Source organism: Ambystoma mexicanum, chromosome 10 (genome assembly GCF_040938575.1).
Source record: "Ambystoma mexicanum isolate Mex_15411 chromosome 10, UKY_AmexF1_1, whole genome shotgun sequence".
NCBI lineage: Eukaryota > Metazoa > Chordata > Amphibia > Caudata > Ambystomatidae > Ambystoma > Ambystoma mexicanum.
The window spans coordinates 798569230-798590510 of NC_090932.1; the positions used below are offsets into that span (position 1 = coordinate 798569230).

General features: G+C 49.1%; 1 protein-coding gene across 4 annotated transcripts in view; it reads left to right on the forward strand.

The window, feature by feature from the left end:
- Positions 1-21281, forward strand: part of SCHIP1 (schwannomin interacting protein 1) — a 638382-nt gene that overhangs the window by 461436 nt on the left and 155665 nt on the right. Inside the window, exon 1 of one of the 4 annotated variants that reach the window (XM_069618459.1) lies at positions 11481-11974. The exons of 2 other annotated variants lie outside the window; for them this stretch is intronic. In XM_069618459.1, the coding sequence (XP_069474560.1) occupies positions 11945-11974 (30 nt within the window). In that variant the 5' untranslated portion in view covers positions 11481-11944. Of the gene's footprint in view, positions 1-11480; positions 11975-21281 lie in introns of those variants that run through there. One more of the 4 variants, XM_069618460.1, reaches the window with a different exon arrangement.

The window sequence follows — 21281 nt, forward strand, 5'->3', positions numbered from 1 at the left end:
AATATGATCATGTTGCCATTATGCAAGCTTTTGCACAAAAAAGGTTAACATAACAGTATGAATAGTATAGGAGTAAAGCCTATTAGTGATGCATTTGGAAGGTTCATGGTTGGCTCGTTTATGGCACATATATTGCCCATGCACTATGTGCAGCTGGGAGTCATCCTTCTAATAGAGCACTGTGGGTGGTCCTTTGGAAAAGGGTTGCTAGAGTGTGCGTTGCAGATAGCATGTTTCTCACCTATGCTGAGTTTAAAGCACTCTCAAGGCTTAGAGAGCATCTACGAAGAACTAACCATTGGAAATTGTACAGCAATGATAGAATAACGTGGCTCTGGATACACTGCAGGCTTGAGGATAGGCTAACATGACTTATGTGATACAAAGACATGGAAGTCAATGGTCAAGCAAAAAAAACAGGTATACTTCTTGTGCCACTGGGGTTTCCAAGTGTGAGAAAATGGAAGACAAAGTAGAAAGTGGATTTAGCCAGAGAGAGAAAATAAATGGATTCTCAGAGACAGTCAAGGAAAATAAAAAATACCATCAGAATGTTTAAGACCACTTGTGAGGCTTCACAACCACTCAGTTTTGCAGAGGAGGCCGGAGCTTTAGGATACGGGAGTGGAACCTGGAGCATAAAATGCCATTAAGACTTGGTATCAATATTGGTCTTCCCTCATGTCTTTTTTGATAAGTTGACCGATTATTGTAATGACTGGAGAAGGTTTGTCTGTACTCCTGCCCTCTATATGGCATAGTAGAAGCACAGAGCACACCAGCCAAGATTCTCTATAAGGTAGCTAAGGACGAGCAATCAGGGCTTATGCTCTCAGGAGGTGATGCGGGCTGGTTCATAAGTACAGTGTAGTCCCCAAGACCCTACAAAGGCATGTCCACCCACTATGTTAATGGTAACACAGTTCTTTATATAAATAAGGTTCAAGTTATGTACACACACAATAACACACTTTGTGCTCAGGCAATACTATAATGATAAATGTACAATTTCTATGTGGTACCACAATTACTCTTTGACTCCATTAAAATGCACCACTGCTGACAATTTCAAATGGCATACAAATCAACAGCAAAAGGTATCAACAATAGACTTGGGAAGAAAACAAGTTGGTTAAACAATTGGCAGGATACATGTCTCGTTACCTAGACACAGTTCTGTGTGAGGATGCCCCACCTGGGCAACCTTTAAATAAAGTACTGACAAGCCCAGTCCATATATTGTTTAGAAGAGTCTTATTTCCTTCAAAAAATGTTCTACTACCCCAATGTACAAGGTTTAGCAGAGTTCGACGACGGGTCGTCAACGGATCCTTCGTGAATGAACTCCCTTTAAGGCAGGAGCCACGGATCATCGAGATTCCTCAAAGAAAAAGTGAAAAATGGCGTTGAGGCAGCAGCTTCGGTCCTGGCCGTGCTCATCGACCATCGGTCATGGACATCATGTGAAGATGAGGCGTGCAGTGCACCTCGACGACGATAGTTTGTTGCCGCAAAGAGTCAATGAAGAACATAGACCCAGCAAGGGTGTCGGTCATCGGCGTTTGGCGGTGGCGATCGGGACTCAACCATGGTTGGCTTTCAGACTTTCGTCGGCATCTTTGAGGACTTTGGGTGGTGGGAAACCCACCAGCAAATTCTCTTCAGTTCGGCGGCAACCTTGACTTTCTCCGGCGGGAAAAAACGGTCGACAGTGATGAGCACGGGATTCCTTGATTTAATTGTGTTAGGCAATGTATCGCTGCGGCTCCAGTCGACGATGATGGTCATCAACGGCGATGGACTTCAATGTCTGTGTGCTTCGCTTCAGATTCCTCGATGGTCCCCATCTCCGGTCAGCAGCCTTTCGATGACTGACTTCTAGGGAGCCTTGGTGAAAGTTAGCTGGTGCACAATGTTCCCTCGTAGCTCAGGAAGAGGTCTGCTAGCCAGGTCCTCTCTTGGATCAGTTCTTGGAAACACGGCAGCTTTCGGATTGCATCGAAGGAAAGCAGCAGCAAAGCCTTCTTCTTCCAGCTGGGCTTCAAGGTAAGCATCAAGTTTCAACTTCAGCTTCTGAACGATTCCAGTAAGTGAGCGGTCCTCATATATACTGTTCTGTCTCTCATTCATGCTGCCGGGCCAAGCTCAGCAGCCAATCATTCAGCAGGGCATTCATGCATGCAGGCAGCCAATCAGGCTCAAAGTGCATTCAGGCCATTCTTCTCCATCCAGACACTCAGAACAAGGAATGTGGATTGGGACAAGTACCCAGACATTCAGCACTCCACACTGCATTCATATCAGTTTTGGGCAGGGCTGTCTCAGTCATTGTGTCACACACCAGAAACCAGATACCCATAACATGAAATGCATATTGGTCTCACACTCCATTCACCCAGGTCCCACCCCGCAGGCGTACCTACAACATACAGTCATTGGGAAGGCTCCAGCCAGTCTGGCCTGGACTTCCCCTCAATACCATATATGGAACTTCCACCCAACAGCCAGTCAGGGGAAGGGACAGAGTCAGGGCTTCCCAAGACTTTGGGAAAACAAGGTAACAGGCAATGGAAAGCAAGAGGCCAGAGGGGCCATCTTGTCTCCTATCAGGAATCAACTGATTCCAATGGCAGGGCCTGGGTATCCCAAAATGGAGGATACTCAGAGCACCTGTCAAATTCAACATGAAGCTGCCACCAGCCCATACCTTGCTCTGTGGGCCACACACAGGTGCCCAAAAACATACACTAGGGGTACAGGGTTGTACCCCCACCCATGCGTGCCATAGGGGTATCCCCAGGGTCTGTTCACCACGACCAAAAAGAGGAAGAGCTGCACTGCCAGGAGTCCTGTGGTGACTCCTGTACAGAAAATAACACAGAACACACATGATATAAGGCAGGGGTGCACAACTGATTTTGACAGAGGGCCGAAAGTACCTTACATGATGGCTATAGTGGCCCGAAAAGTAAATGTGGGAGGGGCGGTAGGTGCAGCAGGCGTGGCGTGGCGGGAGGCTTTTTCAACCCCCAATTTTTATTAAACACATGGAAAAAGAATACGTTTTTGAGGAGTAACGATTTTTATTTGTATTTCAAATGTACATTTTGTACTACACATTTTCCATTGTTATCATTTATTTCTATTTAGCTACTGTATATTGTCTGTTTAATTAAATTATATATATTTGATTGACCCTTGATTGGACATTCCGTTATTTTGGTCTGCTATACTTTGCTGTTTGGGATGCCCAAGAGGAGTATGGCCTTTGTTGAATCAGGTTTCCACAAAAAGTGTGCCTGTTTTAGCTTTATTATTGGGTTCACTCTTGGAGTGCGACACTATGCCCCATGGCCCCCAACCAAACACTATATCCCATGGCCCCCATCCCTCAACCAAACACTATGCCTCATGGCTCCCACCCCTCAACCAAACACTATGCCCCATGGCTCCCACCACTCAACCAAACCCTATGCCCCATGGCCCCAACCAAACACTATGACCCATGGCCCCCACCCCTCAACCAAACACTATGCCCCATGGCGCCCACCCCTCAACCAAACACTATGCCCCATGGCCCCCACTACCCAACCAAACACTATGCCCCATGGTGCCCACCCCTCAACCAAACACTATGCCCCATGGTGCCCACTCCGCAACCAAACACTATGCCCCATGACCCCGACCCCAACCAAACGCTATGCCCCATGGCACCCACCCCTCAACCAAACAATATACCCCATGACCCCCACCCCAACCAAACGCTATGCCCCATGGCACCCACCCCTCAACCAAACAATATGCCCCATGACCCACACCCCCAACCAAACACTATGCCCTATGGCCCACACCCCTCAACCAAACACTATGCCCCATGGCGCACACCCCTCAACCAAACACTATGCTTCATGGACCACACCCCTCAACCAAACACTATGCCCTATGGCACACACCCCTCAATCAAACACTATACCCCATGACCCACACCCCCAACCAAACACTATGCCCTATGGCACCCACCCCTCAACCAAACAATATGCCCCATGACCCACACCCCCAACCAAACAATATGCCCTATGGCCCACACCCCTCAACCAAACACTATGCCCCATGGCACACACCCCTCAACCAAACACTATGCCTCATGGCTCCCACCCCTCAACCAAACACTATGCCCCATGGCTCCCACCCCTCAACCAAACCCTATGCCCCATGGCCCCCAACCCCCAACCAAACGCTATGACCCATGGCCCCCACTCCCCAACCAAACACTATGCCCCATGGCGTCCACCCCTCAACCAAACACTATGCCTTATGGCTCCCACCCCCAGCCAAACACTATGCCCCATAGCTCCCATCCCCAGCCAAACACTATGCCCCATGTCTCCCACCCCTCAACCAAACACTATACCCCATGGCCCCCAACCAAACACTGTGCCCCATGACACCCACCCCTCATGCAAACACTGTGCCCCCAGACACCCACCCATCATGCAAACACTATGCCCCAAGACGCCCACCCCTCAAGCAAACACTATGCCCCAAGACACCCACCCCTCATGCAAACACTATGCCCCAAGACACCCATCCCTCAAGCAAACACTATGCCCTGAGGCCCCCACCCCTCAACCAAACACCATGGCCCCCAACCCCCAACCAAACACTATGCCCCATGCTACCAACCATACACCACGCATACATACTCATACAGACCCGAAACCCACCCCCCAACTCAGCACACAAACTCACAAGCATACACCAATACACTAGGCACCCATACAGCACCGAACCCCCAACTCAGCACACAAACCCACAAGCATACACCAATACACTATGCACCCATACAGACCCGAACTCCCACCCTCCAACTCAGCACTACTCACAAGCATACACCAATACACTATGCACGCATACAGACCCGAACCCCCAACCCCCAACTCAGCACACAAACTCACAAGCATACACTATGCACCCATACAGACCTGAACCTCCCACCCCCAACTCAGCACACAAACTCACAAGCATACACCATTCACCCATACAAACCCGAGCCCCCCAACTCAGCACACAAACCCACAAGCATACACCAATATGCAACACACACTGCACTTGCACACAAACACATTCAGGCAGACCCGAGACACACACCCCCTCCACATCTCAACACACACTGCACTTGCACACAAACACATTCAGGCGGACCCGAGACACACCCCACCCCCTCATCTCAACACACACTGCACTTGCACACAAAAACAAACATTCAGGCAGACCTGACACACACCCCACCCCCACATCTCAACACACACTGCACTTGCACACAAACACATTCAGGCAGACCCGGCACACACCCCACCCCCGCATCTCAACACATACTGCACTTGCACACAATCATATTCAGGCAGACCCGACACACACACATCCCCGCATCTCAACACACACTGCACTTGCACACAAACATATTCAGGCAGACCCGACACACCCCCCCCCTGCATCTCAACTCACACTGCACTTGCACACAAACACATTCAGGCAGACCCGAGACACACCCCACACCCGCATCTCAACACACACTGCACTTGCACACAAAAACAAACATTCAGGCAAACCCAACACACACCTCAACCCCGCATCTCAACACACACTGCACTTGCACACAAAAACAAACATTCCGGCAGACCCGACACACACCCCACCCCTGCATCTCAACACACACTGCACCTGCACACAAAAACAAACATTCAGGCAGACCCGACACACACCCCACCCCCGCATCTCAACATACAAGCAGCACAAAGATCAGACACACACAAACAAACAAACAAACAAACAAACATCCCCCCTCCCAAAAAACATCTGTACTTACCGGACGACGTGCTGGAAGGCAGGCTAGATGGAATGCTGGCGGGTCCGGTACTACGGCTGGCATGGGCAGGGCAAGGCTGAAATGCCTTCCGGCATCAAGCCTTACTGGCCACGCCAGCCGTAGTGCTGGCCCTCCATTGGTGCAGCACACACGCACTACATGGCTTGTAGGAACTGCGTGGTGCGTGTGCCCTGAGCCAATGAGGGCCAGTGTTTTGTCTGTCCCAGAAGACAACAAAGATTTTTCCTAATGGAGAGCGGCCGATGCTGCTTGCGGGCCGCCCTCCATTAGGAAAGTCTTTGTTGCTGGCAGGCCGACAAAACGGCATGGCGGGCGGCAACAGGCCCGCGTGCCGTATGTTGTGCACCCATGATATAAGGACTACAGGACAAGGACATGGAGGACCTGTCCCTCCAATGTATTTCCAGCATCACAATTATTAATATTACTTATCCTACTTGTTGCTTATTAATGCTAATTCTGCCTGATGGTCATTAGGCCTTACCATGAAGGATGCTGTTATCTGCAATTTTACCTGATGGTAATTTTTTACTAACTTGTCTGATGGTCCTTAGTATTCATCTTGGCTAATAGTCATTATTGTTAATTCTGTCTTTTGGTCATTATTAATAATCTTGACTCATTGTAATGTGCAGTGGTCTCTAATAGCACACCTATGCCATTTTGAGCTAGAAGTACCTGAGTCCTGAGTGTCAATGTCATTCTAGGTGGGTAGTGACCAGAAAAAAGCTGGGAATGTGTTTCATCCAGCAGGTAGAGCTTAAGAGGGATCAGTAGCTAGGGTTGCGAGGACCTTGTTAGCCTCTGGCGTTGGAGCGGGGAAGGGATTGTGTTAGGGAAGTGAGCGGTGGTGTTAATTTGGCGTGTTTGTATGCATGCTTGCTGACATGAGCTAGGCTTGATTGAGTAGTGTAAGTGGTGAGAGATGAAGATGTGGGATGGTTGGAGGAGTGAGGGGAATGGTAAAGTGAGAGGTAGCCCTCCCTTTAGTTCAAGATTTTTTGTCCAGTGATGTTGAGGTCATAAATACTGAACTCAATGGCCATAGTTGCTCATTCTACTTATTTTCTATGTTGCCCATCCTGATTTCTTATCAGCATGGAACATTGCGCTCCACAGCAAGTATTGCTATGCCTCACTGTTGGCCATAACTTCTAATTCTTGTCATTGCCGGAAATCCTTCCTGATGGTCAAAACTGGTAGACAATGCTGTTAATTATGTATGATGGTCAATGTTGCCGCTACAGCTGAGACACAAGTGGAGTTGTCTGTGTGTGTTTTCATTTAACCTTGTCACCACAATTTATTTTTAACGTGTGGGGCTGTTCACGTGGCATGGTAGTAAAGGGCATGCATTGAGGAGGCGACACATTTTGGGAAGGGCTTGTGAAAAGCAGAGCACAGTTTGATGACAAAACAGTCATTTGTCTAGGCTAGAAAAATCTGACCACCGGTGCATCTGAAAAAAAAGAGGAACATCTATTATAGTCTAACCAAAAGAGAGACAGAACAATAGAAGAGGCAGGGGAGTATCAGTCATTCAACAAGATGACATCTGAGGCACAGAATGGGTGACCTCATCATATTCAGCCTTTAAAACCTTGCTCTCGGCCTCAATTCACTGAACGTTTCCTTCATCCACGCGCTTATACACAGGAATCCGGTTACTGGTCATTTGGTCGAAAAGAAGGTCGACAGGACTAATGGTCGACTCAATTTGGTCGAAAGACAAATGGTCGAATTTTTTGTTTTTTTAGTATTTTTTGGTTTTTTTGGGGGGGGTCCCCCCAATCCCCTTTTTTTGCTTAAAAACCCTTTTTTTTCCTAAACGAAAACCTGAAAAATATATATAAAAATAAAAAAAAAAAATCGACCATTTGTCTGTCGACCAAATTGCATCGACCATTTGCCTGTCGACCAATTTTCTGTCGACCAAATGACCGGACAGCCAGGAATCCCGGATACAGCACTGACTTCTTTGAGTAAATTGCTGCTTTGGTCTTCTTCAACCAACCCTTACCAGGGAAGGTCCTCTTGATGGGGAATGTTGAACTCTGGGTTGCTAGGTAGGATAATGTTCAAGTTTATGAGGTGATTTAAAACCTGCAATAACTATTGTTTTTCCCAAATAATCAAAGCCCCCACAGAATGAACTGGGTCTCCTCGGAGGGACGGGCCTCAAAATCCACATACAGATCAATGCCTTAATTACTCAGGGTTTATCAAAAATCCCCTCAACAGACTCTGCCTTAAGGGGGACCTGCTGGTACTCCTTAAACCCAATCAGCAAGCTGCTGCAGTGGTGTGCCCTGGGTATTGCGCAGAGCCCAGTTCGCATATAAAGCATTGCGAAATATCCTGTACGCAATACATAGCGTTTGAAAAGAGGCAGTATGGGCTGGGCCAGTCGAGTAGGAGGAGTGGGGAGTGGTGAATGGTGGGTCGGGGAGGGAGGCATGTTGACGAGCGAAAAGAAATCTGTTTTGCAATTCCCGTTGCACGAGAAACATACCACAATGGGAGTTGTGAAAACAATGATATTAATTGCATAGGACCGATCCAGTAGGATGGAGTACATATAGGGTTATTTGAAACCCAATACAATGTTGCCTTACTCTAGAATAGACAATGTGATAACGGTCTGTTGCATAGTTTGCTGTTGATCCATTCACAGGAATCCTCATGTAGTCACAGCTGTTGACATTGAGTTTGGGCATATTTATTTCATGTGTGCATTTTGTGCCTTTGCTTGGCTCCCTCTCGCTTTTTTCGATTGAAATCTGTGATGGCTCATTATTTTATGAAATATGCAACTGAGAGTATCATTATGAGTATGGTTTAAAGGTAAACACGTGGTCTTTTAAATAACTTCTACTTTTAGAATATCACCAAATTATATCACTTTTGCGGCCTAAATTACATACAAAGTTCTGTATGTAGGTGTGATGATGCGGATTAATACGTCATCACTAACTTCTGCCCCGGCCCGCCTCATTATTGTATGGATGAGAAACGTTACAAACTGAAATAGCCATACCACCCAATAAATCTATGTTGACAATGTGAGTTAAACTGAGCTCCATTAAACAATATGCTTAATCAAAGTGAATGTACATGCAATCTGACATAAAGAATTAGTTAGGTTATACGACACAAGTAAGGGCTAAAAGTAGTTTGAGGAATGCACAAATAGTGTGCAGTATAAATAGAGCAACACAGTATAAAAAAACAGTAGGTTCCTGTGTACCAAGAAAGTGACTCACTACATCAATAGGGGAGTTGAATTATAGGTAGATAAGATGCTGAATACACGGTCAGGGAAACCATCATATGGCAGACATACAGGATGAATAGCCGTGGCTATAGGTCACTAGTATGGAAACATGAAGACAGAAGTGAAGCCATTTTCTTAGCGCAGAGTCCTCAGAATCAGTAAGGCCTCAGAACGCAAGATGCTGAATTTATAAAAACATATGTATTATAGAAACTGGTGCAGAGCCCAAACAGTAACTCACTGACAGAACCAAGGTCAGAAACAAGAAAGGGAGTAATAGATGTAGGGAACGCAGCCATGAGATAACGGTTCCCAGGACGAGAAGCAGTAGACTCCCAAGTTAATCAATTTTAATAAGAGCACAAAACCATTGATGCCCAGTTGCATGGGACCAGGAAGCCAAAAGACTTTAGTTAAAGTAGTTGAATAGTGTCCAAAGTGGCCATAAAGAGCACAGCGTGTACGTTAAAATTAGCTAAAACCTTAATAAACAGAAAGAAATGCACTCGCAAACAAGGTACACTAACATGTGATCCAGATATGAAAAACACTGGCTATTCATTGTGAGCCAAACATAGATAAGGTGTGTGCAGAACTCCATCAGTAAGCACATAGACACCAGACAGCACACAAGGCAAATACAAGGGATAGGGAAGGCCTCATTGCCTCGAGATGACTAGGATTATGGATTATTCTTTAATTGAAAGTATGTCAAGCCATGGAAGTCTTTCCCCCCACTTATGTCTTGCTCATATCTTGATACCTGTCAAGGTGTCCAAGGTTGGTAAGATAGATGCCAACCAAAGAGAAGTCCCATTGCCACACCGCCTATAATGGATAGCACCAAACAATTACCTATCCCTGTACTGATGTAGTAGGAGTATTTTCAATAGTAGGGTGGGTCCAGGAGGAGCCACAAGATAGGTACCTACCAATAGAGTGACTAACCCCTCTACATCCTCTACATAGTTTGAGCCATTAACCAATCACACTTCCCCATAGGTTTTGTAAACCGATAGTGTAAGGTGATGTCATTGTTGACGGAATGTTTGTACAAACCTTGCTTGCAATCGTTGGAAACGTGAGCACTATGAGAATTGAATTCTTGTATGCTGTTCGTTGTTTGAATAAAGTTGGGTTTTGACATGCACCTGAGGCCTCCATCATTGAGTGTTATAATGTAAAGTGACGTCATTGTTGACCTAATGTTTGTACAAAACTTGCTTGCAATCTTTGGAAAAGTGTGAGCTATGAGAATTGAATTCTTGCATTTTGTTCGTTGTTTGAATAAAGCTGGGTTTTAACATGCACCTTAGTCCTCCTTCATTGAGTGTTATAGTGTAAGGTGACGTCATTGTTGACCTAATGTTTGTACAAAACTTGCTTGCAATCTTTGGAAAAGTGTGAGCTATGAGAATTGAATTCTTGTATGCTGTCCGTTGTTTGAATAAAGCTGGGTTTTGACGTGCACCTGAGTCTTCCATCATTCCATCATTGAGTGTTATTCTAACTGGGAGATCCTGGGCGGACCTTAACATGGGTAAACATGGGTCATTCACCCCATGCTGCACTTTCCATTCACCCTATGGAGGGAATATACTATTTGGTTCCTGACTCATAATTTGATGGTATTGAGTAGAGGGGGTATTAAAAATGGCACGCGTTTTTACCATCCTCTCCATAGTTATGAGGCCCTGAGTCACGGGAGTCTACCTTACCTGAGGACTAATCATGCAAGAAGCAATTGAGACTGAACTGGTTCTTGCTGGAATTCTGGCCGGCAGGCGCGATTGTCAGTTGGCATCCCTGGAATGCAAGTGGGAGCTTGCCTTCAGGAGATCAAAAGGGGGGCGGTTGCAGGCTGATACGAGTTGATTTCTGGCTTTTCTCAGAAGTGCCCCCAAAGGTGTGCAGCAGCCGCAAACAAGGCACGAGGCTGCAAGCTGAAACACGTTTTCCACACGGCTGGACTTTCTAGTGAGCTGCCCCAGACGTGAACGCGTACAGAAAATGCACACCCATACGTATACTCAGACCTAGGTATGATTAGATAAAAAGTCATGTGTTTTCATATTCTTCTTTTATCAAAAATAAAACTGGAGCCACAGCTGTGTGGAAGAATACAAATGAGCATTGTTAAACCAACACAACATTATTACACAAATGAACCTGGTGAGGAAAGTACTATCAGGAGTATTTATTTGTCTTTTGGGGTATCTGTCCCTCCTTATCAAAGTTGCAAAAATAAAGTGTGTTGCAGAATTGTTTCAGAGTGCATGGAGTGGGTACAAAGTGCCGGGTGTGGGGGTGGGGCGCGCTGATGTCTCTTTCGCCTTTCCCCTTTGAATGGGCAGCGGAATGTCCACACACGAGTGCACAGGCTCCACAGAGAACTGGCAGGTCACACCAGCCTCCGAGTGATCCTTCGCTTTGTGTCTGTCGTATAATTGGCTGATTGTGTTGGGCGAGGAGCGAATCCCCTCCCCCCTGCTCCCCCGGCAGTCCACACTGGATGTGAGGAAGCCTGGCTGCTGCTGCTGCTGCTGCGAGCTCCCCGAGGAGAGCGGCGCTGCCTCATTTCTCACGGGCGGAGGAGGCAGTGCTATTGCGCAGGTTGGAGCAGCCCAGGCAGCATCCATTTTAATCTGCAGGCTGCTGCCGCCGCTGCTCGCTTCTCCAGGGCGTGCTCCTCTCCCGCTCGCGCCCCCTCGGCTGGCGTCAGCCGTCGTGCACCGCCGTGATCTTTCCTGACTGCTGGTGCCCGCGCCCTATGATGCACTGAGATGGTACACCAGGAAAACTGTGCGTATCAGGTAAGGCGCAATGCCCGCCCGCTTCCCCTCGGCGCAGAAGGGCCTCGATTCATCCTCACAGCGGCCGGTTGCCCGGTATAAAAATGACGGAGCGTTCCATAGATGCAGCCTCTGCCTACGATACTGTTGGCATCAGATGAGTGGCTTGACTAATGCCCGCCTCTGTCTCACATTGGCTGGAATGCTGCGTCTTCCATGGGTATCCTGCTTTCATATGCCATTTTCTGGTCAGAGAATGGAGACCCTTCAATTCCATGGCGTGCCATGCGAGAATTGTTTGCATGGAATGCATACGCATCAATTCAATTAAACTAATTATCCGATATCTTCATTAATAGCCACCGGGCTGCATGTGCGTGTTTGATGAAGATGCTCTCAAGGTACCTGTCAACATTATTGCTTTCTGGTCCCGACTGGGAGATAGATGTGTGAGGTGCAGTTCTTGCATGATTGCTGTTCTTCAGATTTAAACACATATAGCTTGATTTTTTATTTATTTTTTGCATTTTTAAAGCGCTCACACAGCCCAGGGTCATCCAGGCGCTGTTACAGGAATATGGTTTAGTTGTGTATTTATAGCGCGCTTCATACCCAGAGGTTTCTAAGTGCAGACCCGGGGAATCGAACCTGTGTGGCTTCGTGTCATCTTGTTTCCAAGGCGAGCAGGTTGCCGCTGAGCTATCCTCCTGGATAAGTGTTAATGAGTGTTGTCTTTGTTCCCCGGTTATATATTGTTTTAAACTCTGCAGCACACGCCACTGATAAACGAAGTAAACCTGATAGCACGACCCCCACTCTACCACATAATGCTTACATTTTATGTGGTATTGGGTACCACACTAATTTTTGTCAAGAGTACCCATGCAACTAGCTGCAGTATTTTATCTGCCACCAATTTAGCACGCAGGTACTGCGGAGAGCAAATTTGCTGCTCGTTCCAGTTATCTGTGGCTGAAAGTTTGGCCTAAACCCTTGCACGCAATGTTTTTCATGCACGTCTGTTTTCACAATTGTCCTAAAAGGCCATTTGGAGCTAGCCTCCCTGGGGTCAGCCCAGAGAGCAGGAGCATCCATCTCCATTACTATGAATGATATGGCCATGGTCCTCCTGGTTGGGGAGTTTGCCCAGCTGTGGCCAGAAAGTTCAAGAGCAATGCTTTCCCCTTTGGAATAGGACAATGTGTGCAAAATAGGTTTGATTCTCTGGTTTGGCCGACTCAGCCCTTCATCCTGCCAGCCGAGACCGATAAATTGAGTGCCACAAGCGATAGATAATAATTGTGACACGGATTATTACAGCTCCTAGAAACTGGAAGAATATGGTATCCAGGGCTGTATGAATTGCCAGATTATTAGCAATATTAACCAGCTCTGAAGCCTGTTCAGGTGCCTGGGTCACATGTGCTAGTCCAGCATCCTCCATAGGGTGATAGTGGCACCAACTGCCATGAGGAAACCTTTGACTTATTGTGATCCAGAAATAATTAATATTAGCACCCGAGGCAGGCACCGCAGCCAATCAGATTGCTCAGAACGTGGGCTGAAACTCACAGTATAAGTCTGCTTTCTGAACAAGCTGACAGCTGCTCGCGCCAACCTGACAATTGTCCCTCCCTCTTCCCTCATACACCCTTCTTCCTCCCCTCCCTCTCTGACTCCCCCTTACCTGTAGGGGTTGCTTCGCCTCTGTGCTGCTCTTCGCATGTCTGCCAGGCCGCCGCAGAAATGGAAGAGGGGCTCCAACCAGAGGGGGCTCCGATCAGAGCCTGTCTTCCATTTCCATGGTGGACATGTTAGGTTGGTATTTCTTTGGGAAAAAGGGTTGCGTGCTCGCCACTGCGTTGTTTCAAATAAATAAATTGCATTAACCAAGGGTACTAGTAGCCATGATCACGAGGTCCAAGGTTTGTAGCAGGTGGTACCGGCCTGAGTCTCAAGTTAAAGGCCCTTACCTCACTTGAGTCTATTAGCTCGGGCCCCCGGGCAGTTATCACCCGGTACAGCCCACAGAACTCGTGATTCTTTCTAAATTGCACTGCACCAGAGCTGAGACACATAGAGGCCACCATTTCTGCATATGAATGTGTTGGTCATCACCAAATGACCTATGCAACCGAGGGAGTCGGCATACGATTTTACCAAAAAGTGAATATTTCACAGACTCAGGGCTGGACTGGCCTATTGGGAACTCTGGAAATTTCCCGGTATTCCTCTGTACCCTGAGGCTCTTTTGTGAGGTGTTTTCAAATTGTCCCATAGGAAAAGGGTGGGGCTTGGGGAAAATGTCAATATGGGGCCACTTTGAAAATGATTTCCAGGGCCTCTTTTGGTTCCCAGTCCCGCCCCTGCGTGAAGAGGGTGCGTGAGAGGGGGGTGGGGGGAGAGAGGGAATGAATTTGTTAACCCAATCTCTATTTTACAATCCTTATTAAACTTGTTTTTGTTCAGAGACACTTACACTTCTTCAAGGCTTGCAGTGTAATGCCTTGTGGCAAGGTGTGGGTTGCTGCCGTATCGCTTGTACGCGTTGCAAAATTACTTCCTATTTTATGCAAATTATATGCTTGATTTGAACTGTTTAATGTGACATCACAGCCTTGTACGCAGTGACGGCTTCTTATAGCATGTTAGAAGGCAGCCTGTCTAGTTTAGGTCTGTCCAACGTCTGGTCCCTCTCACTGTTGAGGCTACTGTGTAACACATGCACACCCAGGCCCTTTCTCCATCGGTGCCAGCATTCAGTGATGACTAAGCCTGTGTGTTCAGGAATCTTAGTCATTCAAACGAAAGCATTTGCCATGAGCTCATTTCCTAGTTCTGTGGGATATTTCTTGTTTGCTTAGTGCTTAACACTAATTGCCTGCAATAAAAAAATAGAACATACATGAGTTTGTATCAGCGCCTAGTTGCCTTTGGATTTTCAGCACTTTATACATTAATGAATGAACAAATAAATAAATAAATAGAACCTATATCGGGCATCAGCAGGACTTGGTGCAACTATATGTCCCTTGTGTTTCTAATGATGCATATGGCAAATCATCAGTCTTGGGTTTCTGTCTGGGTCAGGCGCGCAGGTGCATTGTGTGGAAACGTATTCCAATGCTGCCATTCCGCTCCCACATGTTTACACGCGGCACACACGTCTGTTTTTCTTTCGCACTCATCCCGCCCCGCCCCCTTTATTGACTTCCACGCAGGTGGTGGGGAATTGAAGAGTGGTAGCCTGAGGGGAGGAGGGGGGGGGGGAGGCCGAGAGGGGTGTAGGAGATACAGCTCGCCAGGCAGGCCCGCCTCTGCTTTCAAAGGATGCCTGAAATATGAGCTCAGATCACAGGCCGTCACGTGTGTTTATGCATGTGCCATGGTGCTCAGATCCTGTCGGTGAGAGCTGCACAAGACTGGTGTCGACTTCCTTCCTTAAGTGTTTTCCGCGGACATGAGTGATTGTCTTCTGCATTGTTGAATGTGCTTTTCTGACTTTTGTCTTGGTTTTTGTCGCTTTCTTTTGTAATGTTGGCCGCTCCCACAATGGTTTCTTCTTTTTTCTCTGCTTTGTTCCTGACTTTTCTTGAATTTTGTGTCCATGTTCCTTTCTCCTTTCCTATGTATGCTTCCCTAAACCCAACCACTCCACCTATCCTTCCCTGTTTGCCTTGACTGCTTGCCCGTGTCCTCCACCTAACCAATCTTCTATTTTAGATGCCTTCCCTTTTCCGTTCTTTCCCAGTTACAGCAGTCAGCAACGCTGTTTTCGTCAGCGAAGTAATGTTGAACTTGTCAGCACGTCACTTGCCTTAAAGTTAGCAAGAGAGGGCAATTGGGCTTATTGAAGTTTCACAAATGGGGGGTGGGGGGCGAAATTGATAAAGTATCTAGTGTCGGGCGAACTAGATTGGTAATAAATCAAACCACCTGAAATGTGGGTGGTGTCAGGCCACGCAAGCCTTTAAACATCTCCAGAGAGAGTTTGGGGTGCATACAGGGGCTCCCGTGTACAGGAGTCAACAATGAGGGCCCTCTGAGAGCAGTGGGAAAGTTACATTATTTGTTTGATTATTTCCAGCACTCTTCAACTGCTTTTAACACTTTTCGGGGTGGGGTGGGAGCCATGGAGCAGTGGAGAAAGTTGGTTTAGGAGTGCTTTTGTGGGTGGCCTGTTCAGGTGGCCTTCATATATCCATAGTTAACTTTTGGGGAGTTTGCCCAGGCTTAGTTGATATGCTGGTTTGTTTGCTTATTTTTTCGTTCTCTCATCATGACCCCTGTTGGGGGCGGGTCAGAGCCCCCACGCGGTCCCGTAAGCCCCTTCACCCAAGGACTCACACGGGCACCAGTCCTTCCAGTTCGGGCTTCCCGGTCGCTCTACCGCGGCCGGGAACGCCCCCTTTATTTATACAAACTGCGGCGGCGTGATACGTCACGCCGCCGCGTGCGCCCGTCATCGGTCGGCGCCACACTCCTCCTTTTCCGGGAGGAACAACAGAACGCAATAACATTAACTTTATTAACCAGAAAATCACACATCTACTTTAAACGCTACTGCACACCCAAAGAAAAAACCCCTTTAATGTCATCCACCCAGATCTGCTCACCCCAGTTCACTAGCCATTTGTCCCACGACATATTCGCTGAGGTAGGCAGGTTTCCCTCGCCCAGCCCTCTGGGGGTACCTCCTGCCTACCTCCGGCACGTGACGTCCTTCCACCGCCTCTCCTCGGACGGGGGATTCGGGCGCCGCTTCATAGAGGCCTCCGTCCGCCGGCGTGTCTGGTGGATCCGGTTCAGGTGGGGTGTCAGTTCGTGGATCACCCAGCTTCTTGAAGAAGCTCACGTTTCGGGTGACAGCTGATCGTCCATCCGAGGCCGTCACCATGGACCCCTTCACCGCCACTACATCCAGGGGCTCCGGTTCATAGGGGAGTGATAGCTTCCCGTGGGGGTGTCGATTACGGATGAGGACCTCATCCCCTAGTTCAAGTCTCTGAGGGCGGAGACCCCGGCGCAGGTTTTCTTGTTCAATTCAGACTCGCCCGCTCATTATCGATGACCCCCGGTTCTTTCTCCCCAACTTCCGGCAGCAGCCCCCGGGGGCATCTCTTGAATAACACCTCTGCCGGAGCCACTCCCGTGGCTGCATGTGGGGTGGTGCGGTACACCCGAAGGAACTGATAGAGGGCCCGTTGTAAAGATTGGCCCTGCCCTTGAGCAATCCGGAAGGTTTTGTTTAGGGTCCGCATCAGTCTCTCTGCATCCCCGTTCGCTCGAGGCCACAGGGGGGATATCTTCCGGTGTTGTATTCCGCAGCTCTCCAGCAGCTCGGAGAATCGCTCACTTTGGAAGGGCGATCCATTGTCGGAGCATAGGGTGTGGGGAAAACCATGGGCCGCAAACATTTTCTCCATCGCTACCACCACATGCTCAAAGGCTACTGAGTCAACGAACTCCACTTCGGGGTATCTCGAGTATTCATCGACTAGCACCAGGAAATGGGTACCCACTGATGTTGAGCCAAAGTCGGCGTGGACGATCTCCCACGGCCTCGTGCCTCGGGGCATGGCCTCAATGGCGGGTTCACGTTGCAGAGGGGAGGCCGCCTGACACCATACGCAGGCCGCCACAAAGTCATCCACCCTTTTCTCTAACTCTGGAAACCAGATCTTTGAGCGGAGCCGCGCCTTGGTCTTGGCGGGCTCTCGGTGTGGCCAGACCCGGGAGGGGTTTGAGAGAGTCAAAATGTCCTCTGGCCATCACATTGACGGAAGCACCAGTGTCCACGAGCACCGGGACTGGGGAGTGGTTGATCTCCACTACACATCTTGGCTGTCTCCTGCTTTTCCTTTCGAGCGTTTCTACGCTGGAGACAAAAAAACGTTCTCTTCGTCTTCCTCCTCAGCTCCTTCCGCCTGGGGCTCGACCTCACCCTGCTCCACCTGGGCTACACTGGGCGGTTGGTTCTGGCGCGGAGTCCACAACCGTGCCTGACCCCTCGGCACCATCACTGGCATGGCCGCACGACATACCCGCGAGAAGTGATCGGCCAGCCCACACCTCCCGCAGGTTTTTCCGACCGCAGGGCACTCTGTCATGTGGGGGAGGTCATACCCGCACTTCTGGCACGACTCCCCACTCCTTCCTGCCCTGTCTCGGGGTCCTCCACCTGGGCGTCTCACACCTCGGCCACCTCGCCACACCACACACACTTCCTCAGGCCTGCCCGACCGAGACCCTGCTTCCATCTTGCTGGCTCGGGCCTCCGCTACCTCATGGCATCTGCCCAGCTCCAGTATGCGGGGCAGCGTGATGCCTGGCTCTCTCAGGACCTGCCTCCTGAGCTTGCCAGAGGAGCATGCCTGGATCAGCATCGTGCGCATCATGTCGTCTGCGTCTCCCCATGCACATCCGAGGGAGAGGCGGCGTAAGCGACCGTAGAAAGTGTCCAGTGTTTCCTCTTCCTTCTGCTTAGCCGAAAGCATAACGAACCTCTCATAGTCCACGTTCGCAAGGGGGAGGAAATGCGCGAGGAGCGCCGCCTTGGCCGCATCGTAGGAGTTATTGATGGGAGTAAGTGATTCAAATATTTCCTGGACTGTCGGTCCGGCCGAGTATAGCATGGTGGCAATCCGGCTGTTGTCATCCGTCACCTGAGCAGCCCTGAAATACATGTCGAGGCGACTCACCCATCTTCTCCATCGGGGCCCCATGCTCGAGGGTGGGCCCGATGCATCGAACTCAGGAATGGGCTGCAGGGCGGCATGGGCCGCAGGTGCGCGTGCTTGGGCCATAATGGGAAGCCCCGGTTGTCCAGGCAGCAGTCCTGCAGGGGCCTGGATCACCGGTGGAAGGACAGCCTGTTGTTGAGCAGCAGCCTGGCCACGATCGCGGGGACGTGACGCAGCTGCACTACCACTGTCCGAATCATCAGAGTCACCCAGGGGTTTGAGCGCACAGGCACCCCCTACCTACTGTCCTCAGGGCCGCAACTCAAACTTCTTCCTCTCCAGTCACCCAACTTGAGGGAAGTTTCTAGGCAGGGCACCAATGGAGGCACAACATGCAGCCAAACCTGATGATGAAGGAGCCAGCGAAGAAACCACAGCGCTTTGATGATGAAGGAGACAAAGAGAAAGCAGTGAATTCCCCTTGTCAAAGTCCATATAGGCCTGGGGGTTCCAAAAATTGAGCCTAGGCACTGGATGGGCCTATACAGGCCCTGTGATGTTGGTCCTTCTCCTGGCTTTCACACGACGTAAGAGTCCCAAAATTGTGTAAAAATGCACAAAACCAGCATGGGCATGCAGGTCATAACTCCCACTTCCAATTTTTCCAAAAATTAGGCCCGTGATGTACTCACGCTCCAAACCGGAGCCTTGCGAAGTTTCACGGCCTACAAGACAAAATGGCCGCCGGCCGCGTGTGCGTCCCGCGACCCGGCATGAAGCGAAGCGATGCTTCGTTCCGCTTCAATTCAAAAATTCAGAATAAACAATTTCACCGCCGGGCCCGGGTCTCCCTCATCACTCGTCGCCACTGTTGGGGGCGGGTCAGAGCCCCCACGCGGTCCCGTAAGCCCCTTCACCCAAGGACTCACACGGGCACCAGTCCTTCCAGTTCGGGCTTCCCGGTCGCTCTACCGCGGCCGGGAACGCCCCCTTTATTTATACAAACTGCGGCGGCGTGATACGTCACGCCGCCGCGTGCGCCCGTCATCGGGCGGCGCCACAACCCCTAACCCAAAATCCTGTTCTAATGAGTTCCCGCCTGGCTTGATGACCACGCCCCCTGGCACGCAGGGAGCAATCACCACGAGGGAAGAGGCAGCACGTGCTTCCGGTCACATGCACACGTGCTAAGATGCTTCTTCAGGGCACACAGCGACCTAATGATGATAACACTCCATAGCCAAGCTCTGGGGAATATCTCTGCATGGACCAGCATTTCCCTGTGGTGTGTGCGCCCATGAATAGGGCTGAGAAGAACCCAGCAGTATCTGCAATCCACATTCATGCAACAGTAGCGGAGTGTCTTACTGCCCCCGGGCACCGGGAGGCTTCCACAGTAGCGCTATCACGCACCGTTGGGCGCACTGATGCTAATGCACTTCCTTTCAGAAAAGGCAGTTTCTGTGAAAATGTCATTTATGATAGAAAGGTCTGGAATCCGGTGGGCTGGTCTTTTCCAATGCCTGTTGCCTCCAGGCAACTGCCCCGCTCTCTGCGTGAGGTGGCTGTTTCTTATAGCTATTGATTTCCGATAAGAAACCCTTTAAGAGGTCAACGTGTCCCGCACAAGACCGCTTGAGGATGACAATGCTCTATTTTATGAAAATGTCGCCGTTTTGCTCTTCCTGCTGTACAGGTGGTCAGAGAGGGTGGTTACTGGACATGTTTCCTGATGGTCCCCATTACTTTTAGAAGCTGTAATGCTGAGAGTGAGCCCAAGGTACTCCCAGGGCTTTAAGTGGGGTAAGAAATCAACGGCGGCTCTTCATTTGGGGCATGTCTTGCTGGGTGGGCGTGGCCTAAAAAGTACACAAAACGTATTAAGGTACGCAACAGATATATAAATGCATGTAAGCATTTATATATTTGTATGCATACCTTAGTATGGTTTGTGTACTATGCAAGCCATCTTTTATAAACATAGAAATATATTACATATGTCTATGTTTATAAAAGATGGCTTGAAAAGTACACAAACCATAGTAAGGTAAGCACACAAATATATAACATGTATATATTTGATCCATACCTTATGATTTACGTACTTTTCAAGCCATCTTTTTTAAACATGTCCATGTTTATAAAAGATGGCTTGAAAAGTACACAATTAAATCCATCTTTTATAAAGCTTTGACGACGGACGAAGCCTGAGCCGTCTTTGTCCGTCAGCAAAGCTTTATAAAAGATGTCTTGATTTGTGTACTTTTCAAGCCATCTTTCATAAACACAGAAATATGGCACTGAGCCCCCAGGTACGCTGAGGATCAAAGACGGCTCGTTAACCTGGTGAGCGGGGAAACAAAAGGACAGTAACTTCCTCTGGAGACCCCCCTGCATGAGGGGTCACCAGAGGAATTTACAGTGACTGACAGAAGTGCCAGCAGTCACAGCATCTCTGTGGCTTGCTGGCACTTCTGTCAGCTTGCCTGACTTAATGGCAGGCGCATCTCCCGTCGCGGCTGTTGCGGCCGCAACAGGAAAATGTGTTGCGCCAATGTTGTGGTGGGACCGGGGTGCCCCGGCAGGGCGCTAGCTCAGCCAGACCTTTCGGAGACTGAAAGGGCCCACCCTTGACTGACCATGGC